This window comes from Clarias gariepinus, chromosome 4, assembly GCF_024256425.1.
Source record: "Clarias gariepinus isolate MV-2021 ecotype Netherlands chromosome 4, CGAR_prim_01v2, whole genome shotgun sequence".
NCBI classification, from domain to species: domain Eukaryota; kingdom Metazoa; phylum Chordata; class Actinopteri; order Siluriformes; family Clariidae; genus Clarias; species Clarias gariepinus.
Window position 1 is genome coordinate 34,404,178 of NC_071103.1, and position 27,574 is coordinate 34,431,751.

Here is a 27,574-nt window from a genome sequence, read left to right on the forward strand (position 1 = left end):
TTCTTTAGGTACTCCAGTTTCCTCCCACAGTCCAAAAACAAGCAAATTATGTTACTCTGTTCAGTGTGTACCCCGCCTCATACACTCTGTACTCAGAATAAGCAGTATAGAAGACAAATAAATAAATATGACTCCAAGTGTCAAACCCATAACTGTGGAATCACACTTTTATTTAATTTCTTCCCTCTTCGTGTGGGAGTATTACTCGATCTGGCAACTAGTCTGGTTTGGTTTGCAAGCAGAGCCTCAGAGCTGTAATGTGTCTCTAGGAGAGAAGCGTGCAGCTGCAAAACACCTCTCTCTTTCTCTCTCTCCCTTTCTCTCTCTCTCGCTCTCCCTCACTTTCTCTGTGATTTCAGCAGGATGTTGGCAGCTTGGAAGGAAAATAATCTTTTTAGCTGGACAGGAGTTAATTCTTAGACGGATATCTGATGTGTCAGCAGTCGGACCGGTGCCGGTGAGTGGGACTTTATTTAAACTAACAGAGTTAGCTGGGTTACCTAGCAATAGCACGAGCACTAGCACTAGCTTAGCTTCTTTAACGTTACTCTCACTGTTTACTTTAGGACTGTACGCTAAGATAAACACGACACCCATGCAGTACTTGTTTTTTTTTCTTTTTTTTTTTTTCAATAAATAAAACATGTTTTGTGTTAGTTTATTATGTTGTTCCTTCTACTTCTTCTACAAAAACATCAGTAAGCTAACACTAGGGTCATTTTGGGTGAAAAAGTTGCTAGCTAGCACTAGCTTGTTTCTCATCTTAGCAAAGTTGTTATGCAGTCAGGAGGTAAATATGTTTATTAGACTAACGTTACAGTGAATAAAGTGTTTGTGCGATAAACAAGTATTGGGTTAGTGTGTTTGTGTAATGAAGTTAATGCTTAAACAGGGAGGACACTGGGGTTTATTACTGGGTCTGTCAAGTTGCCTCTGGGTTTGGTCACGTGACGAAAATCTGTCAATCAGCTTTCTGATGTGCTTTTTGATCACCACTTTTACACAGTTTAGTTGTTATTGTTGGCACATGTGTCTTTTTAGACACTTTTTTATATATATATATACACACACTACCGTTCAAAAGTTTGGGGTCACTTTCTGACTCCATGATCGTTTTGATTTTTATTTCTTTCTACATTGTAAAGGAACGCTGAAGGTGTCCAAAAATGCATTAATCTCCTTTAAACAGTTGATATTGAGATGTGTCTGCTACTTCTGCTCTGTAAAGACTTCATAACGCCTCTAATCTGAGGTGCTGTTAATTGGTCATTTTTTTGGCTGATAACTCTAAATGAACTTCTCGTCTGCGGCAGAGGTAGGTTTTGGTCTTGCCCTCTGGTGATGGCCTTAATGAGAGCCAGTTTTATTTTGATTCTTGACAGATTTTGCAAATGCACTTGACAATACTGTTCTTGCAAGAATCATTACAGAAAGGCTGACCTCTGTGTCTTAAAATAACAACTAACTGTTGTTTTTGTTGTTATGTAATTACCTAATCCCATATGTGTTATTTTATAGTTTTGAAATGCCAAGTATTGTTGTAGAATGTAGAAAATAAATCACTAAACAAAAACAAAGAAATTTGCAAGTGACCCGAAACTTTTGAACGGCACTACATGTGTGTATATATATATATATATAAGTAGGTCTGGGAATCACTAGTCACCTCCAGATACGATGTTTTACAAAATACGATGTTTTACTATGTGTACAATATATTTCTATTTTCAGGTTCTATTTTTTCTAGTAAATTTTTATTTAAATTTTCTATCATATTTCTTCTATTGATATTTATTACTTATAAGTTTTAATTCTCTTTTTAAGGTCACTGGCGGTCGTGTAAGCATTTCACTACATTTCGTACTGTGTATGACTGTGTATGTGACAAATAAAATTTGAATTTGAATTTGAATTTTGAATGTTATCACATTAAATCTTTAGAAAACGTTTAATGATAAATTAAATTAAGCCCATTACTCAAAAAACAAGCGCAGCATTTAAACAACACAAACTAACTTCAAATACAAGAGTTTTAACATTTAACTGAGCATCAACTTGTATCTCTGTCATCCGCCATAATTATTATTTCTAAACAAACTTGGGATAAAAATGTGTGAATCGTTTAGAGTGTACCACCCAGTGTTTGGTGTAACGTGTTACGTGATTACGTTTTTGATTTAACGAGTAATCTAACGTGTTAGGACCGCTACTTAAGTACTTAAGTTATTTAGTTATATTTAAAAAAAATAAAATCCTTTATTCAGACAGTTTATGTAATCTATGAGCCAGTGATTTCGTTAGTGTATGTGTGTGTGTGTGTGTGTGTGTGGGAGTAAAAGTCGTTCACTTTGAGGACAGTTTTGTGTGTGTGTACATGTCATCAGTTGCAGCTTTGTTTTTCAGGCAGCTGCCTGTCCAAGGGCACTTAAAATGTCATGAGGGTCATTGCTAATGCTAACTTTAGTTGAACCAGCGAGTCTGAAAGCGGCGTATAATTGCATGAAGAAACAAGCTAAACAGTGCTGTTTGGTAAGGTTAGGTGAATTAAATTTAAAAAAATTTAAGTTGAAATGTTAGTTCGAACATGGAGGAGGATGTGTATTTTTAAAAGTCGCAGTGCTTAATTGTAAATAAAATTTTTTATTTAAAGGACAATTAAGCAGTTTACACAAGAGGAATGCTGTTGTGATGAATATCAACATGGCTGTGATGTGTTCGTAGGCACGACATTGAGTGTGATATTGCTTTTATACAACGGTTTCGCAAACACCATTTATTATCAACAGATCATGATTTGTTTGTTTAACCAGTTATTTTGCTGTTTCTGTGATTAACAGCGGTGAAAGTTGTTTTTACTTCTTGAAGGTATTATTTAGCCAATTCCACTTTAAAATTTCAGCCCAGTAAAATTCCAGGTTCAGGGGTTTAATCTAAAAGCTGGTGCGTTATCTAGGGTGTACAATCACTTCAACATTTAAAGTAGTAAGTAGGGGTTACAAGAGGGATTTGGGATTCAGTCTTGTGTCAGAAGCTGCTTAGCCTTCTATTTCGCCTTATGAGTAAATAAAACAAAATGGAGGCGTGCTACAGTGACTGGTTTTGAATGTGGGTTTTGGCAGAAAGCTGCTCTTACCACAGTACTGTGGACTGTGAAGGCCTTCATTCACCCGTGTTGTGAACGACAGTTAGTGTAATTAATGATTTCTTGGACTACCTGGGACCAGGAGTGATGCGTATAGTTAAACGGCCCAGTGCTGTAACTGTGTGTTATCACGACTTGTGGAAAACCTCTTACCCGATCAGGACACTAGAGGTTGGAACTAACTGCTGTATAATTGTTACTTCAAAGAGGAAAAGTTTATTCATTTGTTCACATAATTAACTGAGAGCTTTAAATTTTTTTTTTTTTTTTTTACATTTCTGTAGGGTCCTAAGGTAATTTTCTGTTTTACACATTCGTTCTGTAGTGCCTTTTTAGTTTCGTAGTGAACCAAAAGTTACAGAACAGTTTAATCAACTAATCAATAATAACTGATTGTACAAGAAGTATATATATATTTTTTTAACTTGTTTAATATGTGCACAAGGGTCACTGATGAGTGTGCTGTGAAACTTTAACCAATCAATTGCATAGTATAGTACTTTTTTGATGCTCTTATTCCTTATAAGGAATAGCTAGTTCCAAAAATCCAAATCAAAATTGATTATAAGTTTCATTACAGAAGGTCCTGGTTGCTATAAATTTTAGAGTTTTCAAATTTTATAGTTTGTCCCTCAGAAAGTGAGTACAATGTAAGTAATTCAGGTCAAATTCCACAACCCTCGTTCCATGCAAAAATGCTTTCCAAAGTTCAGCTGAGACTCGTATGAAGCTTCTGAAGCTTCTAGTCCCGCTGACCTAAATCAAGTTGGTATATTTTAAAGTTAAAATGTATTTTAAAGTGCTTGTGTCTTTGCCTACTTCTATATTATTTCACTAAGGTTAATATTATGTTAATTAATATAATCATATTGTTACATTGCTGCATACACAAGTATATTTTACTAAAATATGCTTACATACAGCTGTGTTGTGAGCATGCGCAGTTATCAGCCTTATACACATGCAAATTTCTAATACACAGTTTCATCATGGTGCATGGTCTTAAAATAACAACTGACTGTTGTTGTTATTGTTGTTGTTGTTACTTAATTACCTTTACTTAACTATGTGTTATTTCATAGTTTCGAAACCTCCATTTTTGTTCTAGAATGTAGAAAATAAATCACTGAGAGGTCTGTAGATTGGAAATAATGTTTTCTTTTTCTTTTTATCATTGAAATAAGATCAGTTCATTTGGCTCCATCTATATCCGGTGGAGCTCTAAAATAAAATCCATGTCCACTAAAGAGGATCAAATCATTCACATCATTAATAAAACAAGTAGGCTTGGCAGAGAAGTATGATTTGGCAGAGACGCTGCAGTGATTCAGCACTGACAAATAAAACAAAGTGGTTGTGTTAATGTGCGCTGTGTAGAGCTGGGAGTTGTAGTTAGTTAGACTGTCGATTCCATTAGATTTCTGAGCATTGTGATTTTCCGATTTGATTCGGTAGCACTCTGATTTTAACACCTGATTTCTCTCACACTGCTATATTTCTGTTTCAGGTTTTGAAGTATTAAAAACGGATAAAAGTATCGTTTAAATGTAATATCTCGTATAAAGTGATGATAATAATTTCTCTGATAATTTTCTGTGCCACACTCCAGTCCAGTAGCTGCTACCTACACTAAAGAAACACTAAAGAAAAAGAAGCGATACTCTCACAAAATATAAGTATTTGCAGAAGTTGCAAATGATTTGTGTTTTTGGTAAACGTTATGTTTTTAAGAAATTCATCATTCATAAACTTTTTTTAATACTATTATCTAAACAATTTTTAAAGTGTGAATCGATTATGAAAGGAAAACTCGTATAATTTTTAAACTAACAATCAAATGCACATTTGCAGTACAATGCTAGAGCGATGAGATTTAATTGATTATGCACTCGAGTCGTTCTTTTAATCAGTCGGTTGAATTACTTAAACAGTAACAGCCCATACTAGGCACATGAATCACCGGGGCCACCCATTATGATATAATGCAACATCATCACGATACTCAGGTGCCGATTCGATTTGTATTATGATTTCGTTAGTATCACAATTTTATAACTATTCTAATTTAATTTATATAATTTGTAATGTTTCGGTACAATTATAAACAAACTTGACCACTGATAATTTGCTCCTTCAAAATAAGATGCCATGCTGCCTGCCAATGTGTGAATTTAATGTGAGAGTGCACCACCTGTAGGATTATAGAGGAACTGCGACATATTACCCCCTAAATTGTAAACATATATAAGTAACAAAAATAATTTTTTAATAGCGATTTTGCAGTCAGTGTGGTGATGCATGAATGAAATTGTGAAACTTTTAAGGAGAAGGTCTCTAATCTCTTTACTGTTACAATTCAGGATTTTGAAATGCCTAATAAAATGCGTATCTGTTACTGACGAGTAAGTTCTCCTGTGTCTTTTTGTCTCACAGCGCGGTTTGGAGACAAGTCCCCTCCTCATGCACATGCGGTTAAAGACAGTCCACGTGCTAAACCACAGCAGGTGAGAGAGCAGTCGTGGTATTGCACAGATTCAGATAAGTGGAGGATTTCCAGACGAATGGCTACACCCTTCGTGCCAGTGCCTGTGCCCATCACTCGAGCACTTCCAGGGTCCTCCGGTGCCAGACGACCCAAACGGGCATCGAGCAGCGCGTCAAGCAGTTCAGAGTCCTCTTCCACTAAAGGTGCAGCAGAGGACGGCAGTTTGGGAAGAAGCGGGCATGGGAGCTGCTTCATCGCTTCGTGTCAGAGTCCTGTAACGAGGGCCAGAATGAACGGAGTTGAGTCCTCGGTGGAGTTTTCCAGCTGCGCACGGCCGGATACGCCATCGCAATCGCTAGGGTGGGAGGAGAGACCCATAACTCCCACAGTGCTCGGCTACGAGGTCATGGAGGAGAGAGCAAAGTTTACGGTAAGACAAATGCCCTGAATTCTTTTAGGTGTGTGTCAAAACAAGCAGTTTGTTTAAAGTGTACATAGACCTTATGAGAAAGTAACTACAGTCGAAGTCACGGTTCAGGGTTTGCGACCTTAGTCGTTCGGAGATTTTTCCTCAGAACCTAAATAATAATTGTTTGCGGAAATCCCAGCAAAGTCATGAAGAATATTAAATATCCTCTGTGATTTTTTTTTATGCCTTTTTACCTGGCAATATATAATTTTTCATGCATTTTAACGCTAAACTATTAAGAAAAGTAGAAATTTACTAATTTTCTAACATTAATATTAACCTAAAATCAGCTAAATTTCCATATAAAATATAATACTGTATAAATTGTTTAGTACTGTAGAGAGAACACAAAGCAATCGAAGAGGAAAAACGCAGATTTAAAATTTGTGGTTAAATTTTTTTTTTCTTTTTTATTATAAAAAAAAACAAACTATTTTTATTATTATTTTTTTTATAAACTAACGTAACCCCCGCCAATTTCAACTATCAGTTGTATGTTCAGCTTCTTCGGGGTTTGATCTTTCTTCAATTGGACTGACAGTGAACTGGTTTCACAATTTTTTTTATTTATTTAAAAATAAAAAATATATTCAGTTCAGCCTCCCACACGGTATGAGATACAGAGAGAGTGTCACATTCTAACCAATTCAAAACACACACACACATGCATGCAAAATAGTCACACCTCTATTCAATCAGTGGTAAGTTTCTGGAATGTTCTCTCCTGGATCCTTTAAATAGCTCATGGAGTAGATGGAGTGATTACTTTTTCGGTTTCAGCTGCAGATCTGATGAGTCATAGTGTCTCGTGGAGGATGACAGTAACTCTGTGTGTGTGTGTGTGTGTGTGTGTGTGTGTGTGTGGTGTTGACAGAGACACTTAGAGCACCACACTGAGTTCAACAAACAAACCTGTGTTTAAGTAGAGCATCACAATTACCAGGAAAAGCTCAATATAGTTTTTAAGCATGTGTTCAGGCTGTGTACTGTGTGTACACATGGAGCGTGATGACTTTGCTTAAGTTTAATTACAGTATTACAGTCTGTTATATCACAATTAGAGCTGTACATGCATGTCTCTGTTCAGACTGTAGTATTTTAGTTTTTAGTGTGTGTAAGACATTAACTGTATGCTGATGAAAATAATTACGGTATAAATTAACGCAACCATCGATAAAAATATTTTTTTAAATGTTATGGTTTGACAAAAGGAAAGACACTCTCATTATGACTCTTAAAGAATTTCATGGTGTTATTCTGGATTTAAATTAATGCTGCGCTATCTCAGGAAGGGAGGGAGGCATATCTGCCCCCTCACATCAGCAGTGGGGGCAACACTCGCCAGTCATGTGCATCTCTAGTAAAGGTGGACAGCACTTCCCTCTGAGTGTGTTACACTATTCCCCAGCCAGTGCACAAGCAGCAGATCGAAAATGTGGTCGGCTGGCATCACACTTCTCGGAGGAAGCGCGTGATAGTTTTTACCCACCCCTGTTGGGAGAGAGAGAGAGAGAGAGAGCACTAACAGAGAGACGGGTGGGAATTGGGTACAGCTGCTCTCGTGTTGTGTTAATAAACTCTAATCAGAGGCGGAACAAGACGACTTAATTACCGTGAAAAAGTTGATGCGTCAATTACTTTTTTTCTTATCTGTTCTTAAATTTCTTTAGATCATGTTTCTTTCTTTTTTAGACCTTTAAGCCAGCTTGACTTTGTCAGACAGGTGCTATGTAAGTGATTTCTGGCGGTAATCAGGCCTGGGTGTGGCAAGTGAAATTTACTTCCGCTTTCCAAAAAAAATCCCAGGGAAGAATTTCTTTTTTACATAGGACCAGGCAGGCTTGGTCAGCTTTTTTTTTTTTTTTTTGGTCAAACCATAATTTTCATAAAGTTCATTTTGTGTTAATCTCAATCATTTAGGTTTGACCGATATGGTGAAGATAAAACAAAAAAAACATCAGGAAGGGGGTAAATACTTTTTAAATGCATGTTTATATCTGACCTTTAGTTAGTCAGAAGAAACATCAGTGCACATTTTAAAGTCTCGTGTGCCACGTTATGAATGACGCCTCCATCCGCTTGCCATTAATTACAGGCAGCTCCTCCACAGAGACGTGTGATCACGTGATCGCGCCTCCAGAGGAACACCAAGCTGCTTTGGAAAGCGTTCAGTGCAGCGTTCAGAGCTCTTTTAGTTTCACACCTGCCCTACTGTTGTTTGTTCTTAACTGCCTCACCCAGTGATGCACCAGGAAATACCCCAAATAAAGCAGTCCAACCTGCCCGCCAGTGTTTTTTTTTTTTTTTTTTTTTTTTTCTGCTCTAAATTGAGCTTTCTAACCCTGGCACTAGGGCTGAGTATTATAAGGATTATGATGATATTGATATCATTGCGCATAAAATAATGACATCTGATATTATTGCATGTACTTTGTGTCCTCATGCAAGTTAGAAACCCAGCTTTTTTGCCAAGGAGACATGTTGTCATTAATAAGTATGTTTTTCTCATGTACACTAAACAACTAGATATTTCTGTGTCACTGGTTTAGAACCATTAAGGTTCAGTTCAGTAAACTTTTAGTTATTGTTGAACACTTGTCTACAGGACATTGGTGGGGGTGGGAGTGTGAAATTACAAGAAAAGAGAGACTATGGGACTCAATCCTACATCAGAATCAATCCTTCAGCGTTAAAATAATACAGAAAGGAAAGTGGCCCAGGTACAAACTTAAAGTCTTTATTGTTTAGGCCAAGCTGAAAGTAAAACTCTGCAATTTCTTTCTGTGCACGTGTAACTTTAATCCGAGTATTATCCTGCCTGTTTGCTTCTTCTTCTTTTTTATTTTTTTTTTATGTTTGCAAAATCTTGAAAAACTTTAAAAATGTTTGACAGATATCGAAAAACTAAAAAAAAATATTTGAGATATCGAAAAACCTTAAAAATGTTTGAGCGATCATGAAAAACGTAAAAAATGTTTGAGAGATCTCGAAAAACTTTACTGGGGATCCTAATTTTTCCCCCCACCCATGTCCCTTAAGGGGCTCCGTAGTTTTATTTTCAGTTAATTTGAATTAATATTTTACTTTTAAAACTAAAACAAAATAGGTTCAATAGCACGAACAGCCATGTCTTCTTACACTCTTTAAATGCCTAACTGATGCGCAAGTTTGTATGGGGGGGGGGGGGGAACGGGGCTGTTCTCATACTTGTCTGTGTCTGTAGGACAGAGGAGCCGAGCAAATCAATGCAGATCAAAGTTGGATAAGTCAAATGTTTGTCGCTTTAAGTTTGATGTAAAAAAAATATGTTCTCTTTAATGTGTTTTTACTTTTCATCTCTTCAGGGCAGATCTGAGGCATCTCTCATGTATTGTTATAAATTTGTTTGCATTTGAGGGCAAAATGCTGCTGTTCCTCTATAATCCTGCAGGTGGTGTACTCTAAACTATTCTGATGTTGGCAGGCAGCAAGAGACAGGGGTAGCTGCAGATCGGAGTAATGGGCGTGTCAAAAGGTTGGGGCGTGCCGAAAGGTAGGGGGCGTGCCGAAAGCTCTTCATGATTGGTTGCACAAGTTGCCTGTTTAAAGGCTAATATTAAACACTATTGTTCTTTCTAATGCGTTTAAATAATGCAGCCAACATAATCCTCTGTTTTAAAATTCCATTCTTTTCCTGTAAAATATCGATATTACAAATATTCCTTTCTAAACACTGCGTTGCCACGGGTTACTGACGTCATCCTCGCGCGTTTGAGTCATGGTCGTGGCTAAAAGGGATATATAGCTCCGACCGGAAAATAACAATAAAATGAATTGTTATACCTATTGGATCATTTTTCATATTGTCTAAAACTAATCCTTTTTGTAATACAAAAAGTTTTATTTTTTATACATAATCAAAATTAAATTACAACTATTTAAAAGAATATAGTACCACAAACTGGTCATAATTTTTTTTATATAATTTTAATATTTTTGGAATACTATTAACTTAATAAACAAGACCAAAAAAAGTTACAGAATTAGTCATATAAAATGTTTTAAACTGACAGTTTTTCTGTAGTTTTACTAAAAGTGCTTAAAAACTAAAAACATTTATATTGCTCTTTATAATGTCACTTTAATCAACTAAAATGAGCACACTTGCACTTTTCTTATTGTACTGTTCCGTTTTTCACCATATCAGCCTTCTGTGTTGTAAACTGTCCCTTTTTGCAGAACAGTAACTCAATAATTATCCTAACTCTGTTGTTCTCCAAGTTTGTGTTTCATTTTGAGAGCAATTCTCTATGTGTATTTTTTTTTTTTTTACCTTTATTTAACCAGGCAAGACAGATTAAGAACAGGTTTCTTATTTACAACTGTGGCCTGGAATGTATGCACTGCACATTTAGCAGAATTGACAATAACGTTGACTTTGACATGATAAGGACAAATATGGTTTATAAAACACCACAATAAAGAGGAGGAGGAGTACAGTTTAGTAACCTTTGAAGTGGCACTTATTCAGTAAACATTTTATTTAGAGGCAGAGCTGCTCCGTTTAAGAGTGTACTCCACCCAACCTGTACACTTAATCTGTTAATTTATTTATTTATGCTGTAGTAGCTGTCCATGGAACAGAATCCTTCAAACTCTCGGTCAGAATAAAATGACGAAGCCTGAAGCATTTAACAAGCCCTAAAAACATCTGTAGCGCAAAACGGACACCGATATAAACTGCCAACCCTTACTTCGAGGGAAAACCTGTCAGTGTTTCGTCTCACAGTAATATGTGTCTGTCGACAACAATTAAATGACGAAGAAAAAAAAAAATTATTATTTATATTGACTAACCACACCAAGCCTTACCGCCGCCATGTTCTTCCACGCTAAACTAAAGGTACTTACATATAAATAGGATTACCGCTGATTGGCCAACGCAGAAGCTCCTTTCACCAATAAGAAAGCTTTCGTCACGCCCCCTAGCTTTTGACACGCCCCCTACCTTTCGGCACGCTGATTGGCCAACGCAAAAGCTCCATTCACCCACCAGTTTCTTTCGACATGCCCTCTACCCTTCGGCACACCCCGACCTTTCGGCACGCCTATTGCTCCAGCCTGCAGTTATCCCTACTTGGGCAGCAAAGCATTCCGTGTGATGAGGAGAAAATGATTTGCAATGTTTATTTAGAATTGTAACAAAATGAGAGGAAAAATAATATAATATAGGATCAGGATATTTGTAAAATCCCTGCAGTTAAAAAATCGCAATACAAATCGAATCACAGCGTAGGTATCGTGATGATTATGGTATTGGCTGCTCCTTAGTCATTTCCATCACTATATCTTGCACTAAATTCGGCTTCTACAAGTTCCTCGGCAACCAACTTTTCCTTTTTGTCCTCTTCAAACATTGATCTGTATAGTCAGTGTTATGGACTTTACAAGCAAACATGTCTATGGTACTTGATCCAAAGCAAATACTTAAAGATAAGAAGATAAGATAAGAGCTGCTTTGTTTAGCTCCTTTTGCACAGCCATGTTTTTTTACCTGAGAAGGACCTCATAGTTGTGACCACCAATCCATGCAGAGTCTCGTTCCAATGTTTGCCAATAAATATCTTTAAATAAAGAAATGATGAAAAGTAAAATAAGGTAAAACAAAAAAAATGTACTAAATTCTCTGCAAAGTATCTCTGCAGCTGTTCAACACAGTACAAAAATACATAGTTTTAGTACATTTTCTAGACTCTAGTTTAGCGAAACCCTGTGCCAATATGGCACCAGTACCTACCAGTTTGTACTAGAACCGAATTAGACCGCAGATTTTGATGCCTCACTTCGGAGCCACTTTAACATTTAAGAAGCGGATTAAAATTAGGGCTACACGATATTTCGAAAAGGTATCGTTATCGCGATAATGGTATACGCGATATCTGTATCGCAAAGAATTGCAATTAATGAAATTTTATTTATGTGCCAAGCATTTGTGTGTCCAAATTTGACCAATCAGATGGGCCCTTACTATCTTTATACTCGCTTATATCTTTATACTTATATCTTTAAACTTAATAATATTTTCTTATTTAATTTTGGTTTAATAATACTTATTTTTATTAAAAAAAAAAAAAAAAAAAAAAAAGGCAAGCCAAAGTAAATATTTTGTTTAAAAGATGCTCTTGTTTTAAAACACTCTTGATGAGTGTATGGTTACACGTAAATAAAAAGTATTGTTTGAAAGTAATTCATATGTGTTGGCAGGTCTATGGTAACAGCAAACCAAAAATTTGAATATCTGCTGAGGGTTTTAAGTCATTCATAGTGTTTTGAAGTCTAAATATTTGCAACTTCCTTGACATATAGTTTCTTTTTAGCCTGAATTAGATGTAATTACATCAGCCGAATATCTATTACCTGTTCATTTTAGTATAATCATTACATATATGAATGATTTTTAAAAAATAGCCAATAATAATAATAATAATAATAAATGCATTTCTCTAGGGAAATGGTATATCGCAAGAAATATCGTTATTGCAATATTTAACAACAATATTGCATATTTTCCTAATATCGTGCAGCCCTAATTAAAATATTTGTCCTTTGGTTTTCTGAAATGCATGTGAGAAGCATCATCACCCTCACCGCATGTGAAAAATTATTTTCCGACTGCCAAATGCGCACAAGTCGGAAAGCTGTAATAATACAAACCTTTTTAGTAACGTGAGTCCATGTTGTTTTAACATTCTGATCTTAAAAGCGCAACGTGTTAAATGAGACTGTCTGCGTGAATGCAGTAAAAGCACTTGATTATGACGGCAGCGTTAGCTTGCTAAGCTAAACACGCTTGAAATTAAAAACGCCTAAAGCTAAACGTTTTGAATTGTGGCTGTATTTTACAACAAAGGACTCTGACACCCGTGACATGCAACAAATGTCTTTCAACAATTGTGTGTAAAGGGAGAAACATGCAAACCTAATAAAACATGCAAGGACACATAGGATGAGGTCAAAAGCAAAGAGACGCACCGTGTAAAACAGCTCGCGGACATCAGCTTTACATTCCCCTTTAATAGCCATTTAAACCTGTGTGTGTGTCAGCCTGTGTTTATATAATGTGACCAAACTAGGGCTGTAGCTATCGAATATTTTAGTAATCGAGTATTCTACCAAAAATTTTATCGAGTAATCGGAAAAAAATTATTTTGCTTAAATAAACAGCAATGTTAAATATATGAGAAACAAAGATTAATTGGTTTTCTTTTTAAAAAATCTACTTTTATTTTTTAAATGCATACCGCATTTTATCAAAAATAAACATCATTATTCACAATACAAGGAATAACTTAAAGTTGACTAAGATTATGTTAGAAATTAAGTGCATTACAGTGCCATACATTCTTATTTTAATGCCTTTTCTCAGATGCAAAAACAAAAAAAATGTATTTCAAATGACTTTAAGTAACAAAAAACTAAGGCTTACATCAAAATAAATAATTATACAAAAACAAAAAAGTTGTGCAACTATTCTTTAAGAACTAAAAGTTTTTAAATTTATAACTCAGGCATAACATATAAGCCTTTACTGACAATTTCTGTCATTTTCTCTTGCTGGTTTCTTCTTCTCTTGGTTCGCTGATATTTTTATCACTCATTTCCATTTTGCAGCCCACAACAGACGCTCCATCAAATTAATACACAGCTAACTGTCTGCATCTCCTTCCGCTTTGTGGTTGACATAAGCGCTGCTTCTTCATCTGTGTTTACTGGGGGCTTGCATCCTGTGTCACGCCAAACAAGTAATTGTGCAAAAACATAATCCAAGCTTTTAAAATTTATTAAAAGAAACTTTTAATAAAGAAGATTTTGACTCGATCATTTTTTGTAATCGAATTACTCAAGTTAGTCAAGGAATTGTTTCAGCTTTAGACCATGATTTCAGTTAACATTAGGTTTTAAAACTATGTAATAATTAATGACTTCATGTGATAACGATCCCTAAATAAGAAAAAATATATAAATTTTGCCAGTTTTATCAGTTATATTTTTCAAATAAATGGCAGTATTTAACAGTTTCTTTCCGGCCATGCAAACTTTTGAGCACAATTGTATGTATAAAATGTGTCACAGCTTCTTCTCTTTTAAAGACAAAATTATGAGAAGAGCAAAACAATTATAGCTGCACAGATTGTTTCACTCCAGAGAAATCTCTGCCTTATTGAGTCTGCATTGTAAGAATTTCATTGTACTTCCATGCACATGACATTGAAGTGACTCAGCTTAGTGACATTATTATTTTTTTTCATTAGAGAGCATTACTGTGTTCAAGTGCATAATTAGCTTATTGTTATTTGTAATGAGTTTTCACTTCTATATGAAATGTAAATATATATTAGCAGTCAAAAGTCTGAACGCAGCTTGTAGTTCCAGGATCGTTTCAGATTTCTTTTGATTTTTTCTATTAATTTGTATTTAAGTTTTAATTTTTTCTTAAATCGAGGTATCACGATTTAAAATAAATAAATAAATAAATTGAAAAATTGTAATTGCGCCAATGGCAGAATAAAGAGGCAATATTGTCCGACCACATGATGGCGCGCCTAATTAACCCCTCACTTGTGAGAGTAGAGCACTCTATGAACAAATGTAATAGGCTACAATAGTAACGTTTCCTCTGTAGTTTGGATTTCAAAAGTTTAGGCGTCCAACAAACTTTTGTCAAATGCAAAATATGCAGAAAGTCAGTTCCAGTGGCAGCACCACTAAATTATTCCAACATTTGCGACAAAGGCACCAAGCTGAATGGGAAGAATGTTCAAAGTTAAGAGATAAGGTAAGTCCACCAAAAATTGCAAAAACGCCAGATGTCATTAGCGGTATCATTTTCCAGTTCCGTTCCATACGACAAAAAGGCGCTCAGATGGAAAGAAATTACAGATACTGTGGCGTTTCATACCGCTTAGGACATGGTTTCCATATACACCATCGAAAAAAGCCGGGGTTCATAAAAATGCTACACGCTGCTGATCCAGATATAAGTTGCAGAGCCGCAAATATTTCAAAGACGTAGCTATTCCCCGAATGTTCACTGAAACACGTAAATAAGTAGCAAAGCAGCTTGAAAAGACTTTTTTTTTCTGCAACGACCTGTGGAGTAGTCGTTGTTGTAATGTTTCAAGTTGACTATTTACACATTTTAAAAAAAATCGTCAATTGGCCAAACTTTATAAAAAATCCTAAAAAGTTTTTTTGCCATATCGCCCAGCTTTACTCTCTACTTTGTACAACAATAGTAATGGCTTCTGAAATGTACAATAATCTCCTCTGAAAAGTTAATATTGAGATGTCGCTCTGTGAATCCTTCATAACGGCTTTAATCTGAATGAACTCTAAATAAACTTCTCCTCTGCAGCAGAGGTAACGTTTTGGTCTTGCTTTCCTAAGAAGGTCTTTATAAGAGACAGTTTCATCATCATGGAGCTTGATGGGTTTTGCAAACGCACTTGACACAATACTGTTCTTACAAAAACTATTCCAGAACAGCTGACCTTCATGTCTTACATTAACAACCAACTCTTGTTGTTACTATTTTACCCAATGCCATAAGTGTAGTTCATAATCTAGTGTTGTTCTAGAATGCAGAAAATAATTCCAAACTTTATTTCCCCATTCAGTTTTCATATTCAGGCAGACAGATACAATCCTTTAATAATAATAAATCACATTTCTTAACATGTCTGCATGAGAGAGCTCATATTTCCGTTTTTCATGTGTATTTACCCACTTCTGAGGTTTCTACAGCAATCAGCGTGTGTGTCTGTGAGAGTGTGTTTCACTTTGCCCTAGTCACCAGGCACAGTGTCATGTGAGCTTCCTGGCGTGCGTATTTGTTTTTGTCAGATCCAAATCAGATTTATTGCTCTGTTCTGCACTCCTGCGGCACTCTGAGCCAGGCTGTGTGCCCAGCCCCTGATAAACCTACTGCAGAATTTACTGAATGTGTGAAGTTAGTGTGTGTGGAATATTATTATTATTTTATTATTATTATTTTTTTAATATACAAATCTGTGTCTACACATTCACAAGCTCTCCCCAGCAACTCCAAATTAAATCACTGTACTCGATTCTTCCTGTTTGTCCTACTGACCTACTGAGAAAGGATTTCCAGACAAACCCTTATTGTGTTCATTGCAGTTGTTTGTTGCCTTTGTGTTAGGGAGGTGATTGTTCTTGGGTAGAGCTGTAGCACTGTGTGTTTTGGGGTGCATTATTATTATTATTATTATTATTATTAATATGCTTTAATGATGAAATGAAAGTTCATAAAGTTTGTGGGGGTTTTTTTTCTTCTTTTTCTGTGGCAGGTGTACAAGATTCTGGTAAAGAAGACGCAGGACGAGAGCTGGGTGGTGTTCCGGCGTTACACCGACTTTTCCAGACTTAACGACAAGGTCGGCTATTGTTTACTCTTAATATTTTTTTAAATAAAATAAAATTGTGGCTTTTACAGAATGGTTCCAGGACATGAACCAGGGGACTGTCACATCACTCTGTGCCTTATCAGTGAAAAGCATTGACACTTTAGTTCTCACACATGTACAGACTAGATTGATAGAAGCTTTATTTTTTTTATTATTATTTCAGTGCGAAAATTGTTGCACAGTTGGCTGTGGTTAATTATCACCTCTTAGTTTATGATTTTTTATGGGTTTATATTTTTTTATACTTGAACAGAATTTGTCGAGAAAACCTCCAACACATTAAGAATCATAAACATTTCTTATCAAGGACAAACTGATAATTATAATTTACACATGTTTCCTTACACTTTTTAAAACTTTTTTCCATTATTGTTTCTAGATGTGCCGCAACCTGGTTTAAAAAAATTACAGCGCCTTCTGTTGAGTTTTGAGATTAACTAATTGTTTTTTTAAGGTCTATTTTTATTTACTTTTTTATGTGATATAAGGGCGTTTCCTGTTACAATTTCGAAGTAGCATATCTTCTCTTCACCTGTGTTAATTGCGATGAAACAAAGCAAATACTGTATGTTACCTCAAGCTTGGCTAAACACACCTGTTCAGTTCATTCTGTAGTTTTGTATATATGTATATATAAAAAAAAAACTAAATGGACTGATTACGATGAAACGGCTACCAATCTGTAAGAGTGAACGCCATCATGAGAAATGTAAGGCCAGCCAACCTCGTCTTTTTCAGCGTTAGGACGCAAACCCAGTGTCTCTGTGATTGACATGAGAATGCATCTACGCCATCCCTCTCACGCTTTCACCTCTTGTCAATGAGGGATTAAACTCGCGATCTCTAGATGATAGAACAAGCGTTTTTCTGATTCACCACCGAATTGTTGTCATGTGACCAAACTTTACTTCTTTATATAGTAAATAATCTTAGGTTTAGTGGTCAGAGATCAGGAACAGGAGGAAATAAAGCGCTGCACCTGTGTGTTGAAAGAAAAATTTCTCCCGTTTGAATGTTTTGTGTTTTCTCGGTCGAAAAAAGCAGAAGCTTTTCAGCAGTGATGAACAATGCCGTTTATTCTTTTATTACTGCATTTAATGAACAGAGCAGAGCTGTGTTCCAGCATAACAATAGCTCCCTCCTTTCGAATGGGTTTTCACCTTTGGCATATTTTATGACACGATAAGTACTGGATCCACAAAGAGTAAGCTCGATTCCTTCTACTCCTGGCCTGCCAACCTTGCTTATTAGCTTATAGCTTATTAACTCAGTATTATTGTGTCTAGGTCATGGGTCCTCAACTAAAATTCCATGAGGTCTAGTAAGTCCTCTCCCCAACAGCTAGTGTAAGCTCGGGATAGTTACATAACTAAAGACGTGAATCAATGCTAATAATAGTGTTTAATGTTTCCAGTTTTGGCAAACCACAACAGACTCCAAGCAAATGTAGAATAAATGTGTAAATTTTTCCACCCGTTCATCTTTTAAAATTTAGTTTTCAGCATCGACTTTTCTAATTTTTGAGAATGCTATTAAAAGTTTTCTCAAATGTTCCTCAGACAGATCGACTGGGCTGACTTTGATGTACTTGACAGAAATTTGATTTTATTTTAAAAATAAAATAAAAAATTTATCAAAAATGTGAAGTCGTGGAGTCTCATGTCCGGAGTCTGCCAGTTTGCAAATGAGATGCAGTAATAATGCATATAAAAATAATAAAAATAAGATGGATATACAGTGGTGAGAATAAGTGTTTGTCCCCTTACTGATTTCTTTTTTTTTTTTTTTTGCATATTTCATGTTTAATGAATGTCACTTTATTGTTTCAGATCATCAAACAAATTTAAATATTATTCAAGAATAACACATCATGCAGTTTTAAATTATGATTTTTTATTATCGAAGGAAAACAAAATCCAAAACTACTGTACATAGCCCTGTGTGAAAAAGTGTTTGCCCCCTAAACCTAATAACTGGTTGGGCCACCCTTAGCAGCAACAACTGCGATTAAGCATTTTCGATAAGTCTGGTTCATCACTGTGGAGGAATTTTGACCCACTCATCTTTGCGGGATTGTTGTAATTTAGCCACATTGGAGGTTTTTCAAGCATGAAACACCTTTTTAAGGTCCTGCCACAGCATCTTAATTATATTCAGCACTTTGACTAGCCCACACCAAAGTAAATGGATGAGATGTATACTAGGACAGTATGAAGTAGAGAATAGATTAGTTCCAGAGGAAACTTACTTAAGCGATCCCAAACTGTCACAAAACAGTTATTAGTAGTAGTAGTAGTGTTAGTATTATTATTATTATTATATAAGTTCATCACTTGACTTCTCCAGCGTTCAGACCTGCTTCCAGAGAGGAAGGTAGATAAATATTTGATCAACTATATGAAATTGTCTAAGAATGCAGTTCCAGGTTGTAGAGCCAGGACCAGGAATGTCAGGGTGTTGATATGTTTCTCTTCTCTCCTGAAGTGTGAGAGTTAGTTCTCCTGTAATAACATCCTGTTTAAGTATCATCCTGTCCTGCTGGTTCTTTTCCCCCCAGGCTTATGTTACAGAGCATAAAGTAGTCTAATGGTTCAGGAATTCATTTTACTCTAGTGTCACTGTACACTCTGGCATTTATAAGTGACTCTGCCAGCTTCTCATTACCAGCATGTTTCATTTCTCTTACCTGCAAACGCTTACTCCCACATGACAACCAAAACCACACACATCTGCAGCTCCACTTAAATACAATAGGTGCTTATTTGAAACTCTGGGTCAGTAGGATGTCCTGAAAAATGAACATTGTTGAATTGTTCTTGTTCTGTGTCAGCTGGAGAAATACTAAAGCTTTGTCATATATAAACAGAAAGAAAATAGCTATTAATAGAAACAAACACCCAAGGCTACGATGTTGTCGTTATTATATGACTGAACAAAGCAAATGTTAAACGATTCAAAACACCCAGTAAGCCTCGACTTGCATTGCATACTATACTTCTAATCCCAAGTCTTGTCCTGCCAGCCATTCGTAATGTGTCGTAAAAAGAAATGACTTTTTTATTAAGCTGTAAGAGGGAAGAGAAATCATTTGCATTGTCTGTGATTATCAAAATATTTACATCTCTTATGTTTTCTGCAGTTAAAGGAAATGTTCCCTGGTTTCCGCCTCTCTCTGCCACCTAAACGCTGGTTTAAAGATAACTACGACACCGACTTCCTGGAGGACAGACAGTTAGGCCTGCAGGCCTTTCTGCAGAATCTGGTGGCTCACAAAGACATCGCCAACTGGTGAGCATGCAGACGTGTTACTTTTTTTTTTTTTTTTGATCAGCCTGTTAAAACGTACGCACTTGGTCTTTCACTTTGATTAAAGTAGGTCATTAAAATACACACACACATACACACTGTTCCTTCCGTGCCCTGAGCTTACTTGGCATTCTGCCCCGATCACATAATTTAGGAGCCCTTTGGTATTTAGTCAGTTGGTGTACTCCAGGCTTTTCTTCTCTGCTCAGCTAATAAAGCGCGCACGCGCACACACACACACACACACACACACACACACACACACACATGCACTCATCAGGTGAAGAAAAACGACTTCACTTATCAATCTCAGGTCATGCATCATCTAAAGCTTTATGAGCAATAAGGCTATTTTAGCCACAAGCACCTATTTAATACACTTATTAAAGATAGGCAGTGTTATTCATTATTTATTATTCAGGATTCTTATTAAGTCTACTTCAAGTTCAAGTCAACTTCAGAATCGTTTACACCCCTGACAAAAAAAGAAAATGTGTGAATTTAATAGATGAGACAAAGGACATCATTCTTAAAATTTGCTTTAGATTATTTAGCTATTTATTATTGTTTTCAAACTTCTATGGACAGGATGTGAAATAAGATAAAATTACCCTTTCCTCCATGTGTATAACAAGTAATCAGGTCGGGGCAAAAAAAAATTAGTAACTGTGTCGATTTTAATAAATTAGTAAGGTGAAATAACTTAACTAGGTCTACATGAAAATTATCTAAGGCAAAATTATGAGTCTGCATGGCCTAAAAACAATTATGTACATCATCTTGACTTTAGATATCTGGAAGCCCGTTTGCAAGTCGGATTTGTTTTTAAGGCCGACAAAGTTAGTCTTATACAGCTTTGACACAAATCTACAATGTAAACGCTACATAGTGTTTACTGCGCGCTTGAACGGACACCATTTTGTCTCAGAGCTGTTTCAGGCTGTGGACAGACATTTTCTTTATTATTATTATCGTGCTTCCAGACTGATTTATGAAAATCGTAGAGGCTGACTCATTTCTCTCCCAATTGTCGATACAACAAGCATGTAAGGAGAAAAAAGTATCTAAGATAAAAATGATGAGCACCCAGGACAAAATTACAAGCATATAAGTCAAAATGACGAGTACATAAGGTGAAACGGCAAATATCTAAGGCGAATGAATAAGTTTGTCAAAATAACAAGCTAGTGACTTAAAATAATGTACTTCTTTGAATGTAAAAGTAAATTGTAATAATGAGTAAATAATTAAAATTAAAGAGTTAGTAAGTCAAAACAATGACTGCAATTGTGACACATCTCAATTATGGCCACTTTCTGACTTGCACTAATTAATCAATGATTAATCATATGACTGATTCTTTCATATGGGTGTTAACACTTTCAGCTCAGATTTGGCATTACAGATATTTCCGTGTGTGTGTTTGCAGTGTTGCGGTGAGGGAGTTTCTCTGTCTAGACGAGCCTCCAGGACCTTTCGACAGTCTTGAGGAGAGTCGGGTAAGACGTAGTAGTAATAGTAAGTAAGATATCCAGGTTTGTCCCCGACTTACAAACAAGTTTTGTTCCGGAAGCATGTTCGTACGTGCGATTTATTCTTAGGTCAGACAAAGTGAGTCTTATAAGCCTTTGACACAAATATACATTGTCAAACCTCTGTCCCCTTTCCCCATCATAACCTTGCCTAAGGCAATGAATCTGACAGAAATGTAACAGTGTTGTCTCTGTCATGTCTGATGTCATTTTGTCTCCGAGCTGTTTTCCACTGTATTGTACTGTGTACTCTGTTTTGTTGATGATTTTCCATAATTAGGATTGTTCTACTTCAGGACAGACATTAGTCATTATACACATTTACTTTTTACTACACACTGAAAATATTGTATATAATTGTAAATATTAGTATCTTGTGCACGGCAGTGTCTATATTTTTTGTACGATACACGTGAGCTACTTCAGCGGTTGAACCGTAAGTAGAACTGCGGTCCGTTCGCATCTGTGGAAAATCGTAGCTCAAATGTTTGTAAGTCGGGAACTACCTGTAGTCTTTTTGTGGTCTTGCGTTTTTTTGCATTGCTGAAATAGTACTTATTTTTTTTCCTTAATAGTACAAACCTTTTTTGCCCTCAGGCGTTCTGTGAGACTCTAGAAGAGGGTAACTATCGTCTGCAGAAGGAGCTGTTGGAAAAGCAGAAAGAGATCAGTTTTTTAAAGAAGATGTTGGAGGAAAAAGAGCTGTACATCCACCTGCTCGAGAAGAGGATCAAGTAATGGCATCGGATCTACTTCTTCACTCTGTTATTTCACTTCGCCTCAGCACTAAGAGAAATCTTTTAACTCCATGGTTTGTGTGTGTGTGTGTGTGTGTGTTTCAGTGGTGAGTCTCTGACTCCAGAGAGCCCGTATGGTCTGTCTGCTCAGGGCAGCGAGAGCAGTGTGGATGCAGAGAGCTCTACAGCTGAGGCGGACCAGGACATGCCAGAGGAGAGCGGGTATGTCTCTTTTAACACCTAAACTTTTTTTTTATCATTATTATTATTTCCACAGTTTTTTTTTTTTAAACTTTGAAGGATTTTCAGCAGCTCCTGGAAGTGAGCCAGTTGCTTTAGGACAGAGGCCTTATCACATGGCTTTAACACACGTCTCGTCCGTATTGATCAGTTGGCAGATTTAAAGAGTTCATGCCTCAAAACCTCTACAATACTTATTTTTCCAAACCCCCACCCCCACACCGCCAACCTTGAAGCTCTACTCTCACTCAGCCTGAGCATCTTAGGAGCAATACAAATTACCTTAAACGCCTTATAGAATTCAGGCCGCACAATACAATCTCCTAACTCAATTTGGCTAATGGTTATGGGTTGATGCATCTTGAGTGCTTTGCACTGACAGTAATACCTTAGGCAGGACCTCGTGCGTCATTACATTCAAAACACGGTGCCAAACTCTATACTTCCTCTCCGTATACCACTTTCATGCCAAAAAAAAAAAAAAATGCAAGATACTGTATGTAAATACACAGTGTGATGTGATTGCTGAGAAAAGACCCAGCTTTTGTAATACTATAAAAGCTTTATTGATCAGGGAGGTTTTTTTTTTTTTTTTTTGCGTATAGATTCGTAAATCGTCCCGTGACTTATTGCGGAAATGTCTTGTGAGTGCATTGAAGAGCGGGTAAACTCCTATCGAGCTGGGTTTTTATTTTCAACTCGCTGTGATGGATGTCTTTATTTATAGAGAAGGCTTGAAATTTATAGGTGCAGTATACAATTCTAATCCGATACATTTATCAAATATTTCATAACGATTTGATAACTGCCTGTTTTTAATTGAGAAACCAATACACACACAAATACACACACACATGAACAGTGGGTATTCATGCTCATGCAGAGGACATGTGGAAGAGGAGAGAAGATGGAGGAGAAGGAAGCAGTTGGAGTGAAGGCAGTATTAATTCTGAGCATCTTAAGGAGCACTGAAGTCAACGTCAACTTTATTGTCGATTTTGCTATGTGTATTAAATTTGAAATGGAGAATTAAAATTACGTTACACTCAGTCCTCTTACAAACAAATACAAAAATTTAACTGTTAAAAAACAAAAGTTTTTTAACTTTTGTTTTTTGGTGTTTCACCAAAAAATAAAAAGTTTTTTTTGGTGTTTCACCAAAAAATAAAAAGTGGTTAAGACAAATACATTTATCTGTCCTGCGTTTTCCAAGTCAAAATTTATTAGAAATCTTTGTCCACAGGTTTTTAAACTTTAAAGGATTTTTAGCAGCTCCTGGAAGTGAGCTGGTTGCTTCAGGACAGAGCAACCTGTGTTTTTTTTTTTTGGTCTTTTTTTTGGGGGGGGGGGGGGGGGGGGGTAATGACCGGTGATCAGCTGATATAAAGCAGATATAAACGATACTGTTCAGATCGCAGAAGTTTTCTGGTGGCGCAACAGAAACGCATTTTTAAGGCGTCACATTACCAAAAAACGCACATGTTAAATGCCTTTTTCTACAAACTGTGAGCAAATTGGCCGCAAACACACTTATTACACATGCTTACACAAGTGTTAAAATACCGCACGCGCCAATTAGTCCCAATATACTGCATTAGAAGCACCGCATGTTCATGTTAGAAGCTCTTAGCCATTCTGTCAAGTTAAGTTTTAATAATTTGGAGGCGTTTAAGGAGGTAAAGCGTCGCTGTTTCTTTATAATCCTACAGGTGGTGCACTCTGAACTATTTAAACATTTTCATCCCTTATCCACATTTTTATGGACTTTACGAAGTATATATTTTTGTAGCTTTTTGTCTAAATTAAATGTTAAACTCTTGTATTTGAAGTTAGTTTTTTATTATTTAAATGCAAACTAAACTAAATACTAATGAACTAAATACTAAAAACTAATGTTATGAGAAACAAGCTACATTTAATTACTCGCTAAAAGTTTTTTTAAAGGTTTAAAATTGTAACAAAATTATGGAAAACTGTAATATCGAATAGGGATATTTAAAAAAAAATATTATATTTAGAGAATCGCAATTTTAATCAGCAACGCTGTATCGTGATAATATCGTATCTGGAGGTGACTCGTGAGTATGTTATTTATTAAATCAGTTTATCTCTGTAATTATTATTGTTTATTTCATTTTTTCCAGCAGCTGCGAGCAGCAGGCATCTCGGAGCTCCTCGGCATGTTGGTGCGGCCCGACCGTCAGCAGCTCACCTCCAGTCATCCAGGTTACTCAGGTGGAGCAATGAATCAGGAATCAGGACTGCACCTTCTCTCTCTCTCTCTCTCTCTCTCTCTCTCTCTCTCTCTCTCTTTCTTTTCCTCCTTTTGTCTCTCTTCCCCATCACTTGCACTCTCTCATGGAGCTTATAGTCTATCCTAATTTCACAGTTGATCATCTCAGAGAGACACAAACATGAGTTTTTTTCTGGTTTAGAGAGAGAGAGAGAGACAAAGAGACGTTATGGATGACCACTCCATATAGAGACAGCAGAATGTCTGAACATTAATTCAGATTAAGAATATCTGCTTCGAGAGATGTCCATGTGATGAGACTTTCTGAATTTTAACCACTGACATCCAGCCATAGACTGCATCTCAAACATACGGACGAAGACGAACTTTTTATTTAATTTAACTTATCATGCAGAGGTGCCAACATGTACAGTTTAGCCATAACATTTACGTCATTAATTATAGGAGATGTTTTTTTTTTTTTTTCCATTTTTCTCCCTGGGCAGAAAAAAAAAAAAACGTTTGCTTTTGGTAGCTTTGCCTTTCTTCCTGCCACTTTTATCCGTGTGAACTTTGTCTTATGGATTTGTGAGCCATTAAAAAAGAAGAAGCAGCCGGGACCTTTACTTAGTTTACAGAACAAAGTTGTTGTTTATGAAGTAGCGCACACAGCAGACTTTTGCTTTTCTGTTTACATGGGCAAAAAAAAAAAAAAAAAAAACTGACACATGGAAGGGTTTTGTGTTTTTTCTTCTTTTAAATAACACAAATTTTTGCCTGCTAGGATTTTCTTGTTAATAATGTTGGCACCTTTGTGTCATGACGGTTCACTGTGTGACAATCCAGAGACAGAGAAAAAAAAAACTGCCTTTGCTCTAAAATTCACAGTGGAGTGAAGCCCCCATGTGGCGAATGCAGATACTGCAGTCATCTTCTCAGGAAGGACACTCTTTCGACGGACTCAGAGACCGATGATCCCCCCTAAACCCCACCCCACCCCCCACCACAACTCAGTCCTCCTCCTGCTGCTGATGATAATGATTCAATTCTGCTGCTTCTGGCTTTTCATCAGGACTTTGAAATGATGATGATCATGATAATGATAATGATGTCTAAATATTCCAGTTGGCAGGTCATTCCCAGCTGTCAGATTTAAGACTTCCCTAGTCTAAGTTTTGCCTTGTGTGTCTCTTCACTTCGCACTATCCTTGCCTCATTCACAGAAGAAATGCAATTCAGCTCTGTATAGGAGTGAAAAATAGTATGCACATTGACAAACCTGCAGTGATTAGTGTTTATTATTATTATTATTATTATTAATTTCCTGCTGCCGTCTGACACTAAGTAAACTTTTAGAAATGTGAGTTAAGGTGCGTGCCACAACATGGTATTGTGTATAAAGCAGTAAAGGCTACAGCTCCAAGTAATCAGCTCCCGTCATTTGATTAACCAGATATAGATATAGAAGTATCTCTCAAAGGAAACAGAGAGAGGAAGAGAGAGCTGACTATTATCGCTCACAGCTATTTCACGCACAGCGAAAGCAATTTGCAATTAGTCACGTGACTCACTGGATGGCTGCGAATGTACTAATTGATCCTCTTAATAATTGAACGTGGTCAGTCCAAAATCAGTGAAGTTTTGTTGTGCTTCGATGTCGGTGTGGTCTCGAAGTTTCGTCAGCGTCAAGACAAGTCATGGAAAAGGAAGAAAACAATACCAATAGCCTGGAAATAACACACGGGTGTTTTTTGTTTGTTTGTTTTTGTGCAAGGACCACAATATGTTTAAGGCATTCGCTGGTAACATGTTGCACTTTAATATCTGCTGGGATTGTCAGATACGGTGCCAGCGTTTAGCCTAGCAGGCAAGGCTTCCATACGTTTGAATGCTGCGTAGACCTTCAACTGAAGCACAGTGCCTTTATCTAGAACTAGAATTCTGTGTATACACGCTTATTTTATTTGTGTGTCTTTGTGAGTGAGGAACGAGCACGACCCGTGCAGATCCTCCCGAAATCAACTTCCCTGCTAACATAGTGCCTTGCCTTTCTTCCCATTATGTCATTTCAAATACATGACATGTTGTGTTGCTGTGTTTTTTTTTTTTTGTTTTTTTTTTCTCTATTTCCCCTTCCTTTAGGATTGATGCCAAATGACAGCTGAGGTGACCTTAGGGATTTAAACGATCCAAATATTACAGTCAAATCATTAACGTGGCTACTGACAAATAAGGTCACTCGGCCGTTATTGTGATTTCTAGGATCGTACTCTTTCCATATTTAAATGTGACTAAACATTTAATGTTTCAGATTGTTATATATGATGATTAAATGTTGTTGTTTTTTTCGACACTAGTGATGATCAGATCCATATTAAGGTTGACTGTTTACTCCTAGACGAGGCCTCATGAAATAATACATTTAATAAATGAAACTTATGCAACTGTTTAGGAGATGCAATTTAAAGTTTTGTTCATTCTTGACATTTTTTTTTTTTGTCGTCTTGTTTAACCACATGGGAAAAAGAGGTTATCTGATTTTAATTTAGCATTTTTTCTTTTTCTTTCTTTTTTTTTTTTTTTTTTTTGCAGATGTTATAAAAAATATATTTGGTTCACCTGGTAACAATATCTTTTATCTGTTAAAGTTAATAAAAAGTTGTCATAACTTTTGTATGGATTTGTCTCTTTTATCTCCACACCTTATTGGTTTTGCCACTAGGTGTCAGAAGTTACATGTCTAAACCACCTCCTGGAGACTTCCTGATCATTTAATTGATTTGTATCAAGTTAGGCATTACTCATATGCTGCATTATTAATTTAATAGACGAAGTGTGTTTGTCTGTAGTGAAACAGTTTAATATGATCAGAAACGCAACACAATACAAAACTCCTGTATTGGCTGGAAAAGTTTTTATGATATAAACGTGTTTTTGCTGAAACTGCCCCACTGTTTTCGAATTAAT

At 36.3% G+C, this 27,574-nt stretch overlaps 1 protein-coding gene across 2 annotated transcripts; it reads left to right on the top strand.

Annotated features, from left to right (window-relative positions):
• Positions 1 to 269: 269 nt before the first annotated feature.
• Positions 270 to 27,164, top strand: snx16 (sorting nexin 16). 2 transcript variants are annotated; one of them, XM_053495412.1, is made up of 8 exons: positions 270 to 457; positions 5,576 to 6,057; positions 16,443 to 16,529; positions 19,699 to 19,847; positions 21,295 to 21,364; positions 21,995 to 22,131; positions 22,240 to 22,356; positions 24,519 to 27,164. In XM_053495412.1, exons 2-8 carry the CDS (start codon positions 5,704 to 5,706, stop codon positions 24,619 to 24,621), a joined length of 1,017 nt encoding a protein of 338 aa, XP_053351387.1. In that variant the 5' UTR covers positions 270 to 457; positions 5,576 to 5,703; the 3' UTR covers positions 24,622 to 27,164. The 2 variants fall into 2 exon arrangements, with proteins under 2 accessions (XP_053351387.1, XP_053351388.1); XM_053495413.1 differs by having other exon boundaries at positions 24,522 to 27,164.
• Positions 27,165 to 27,574: the final 410 nt, after the last annotated feature.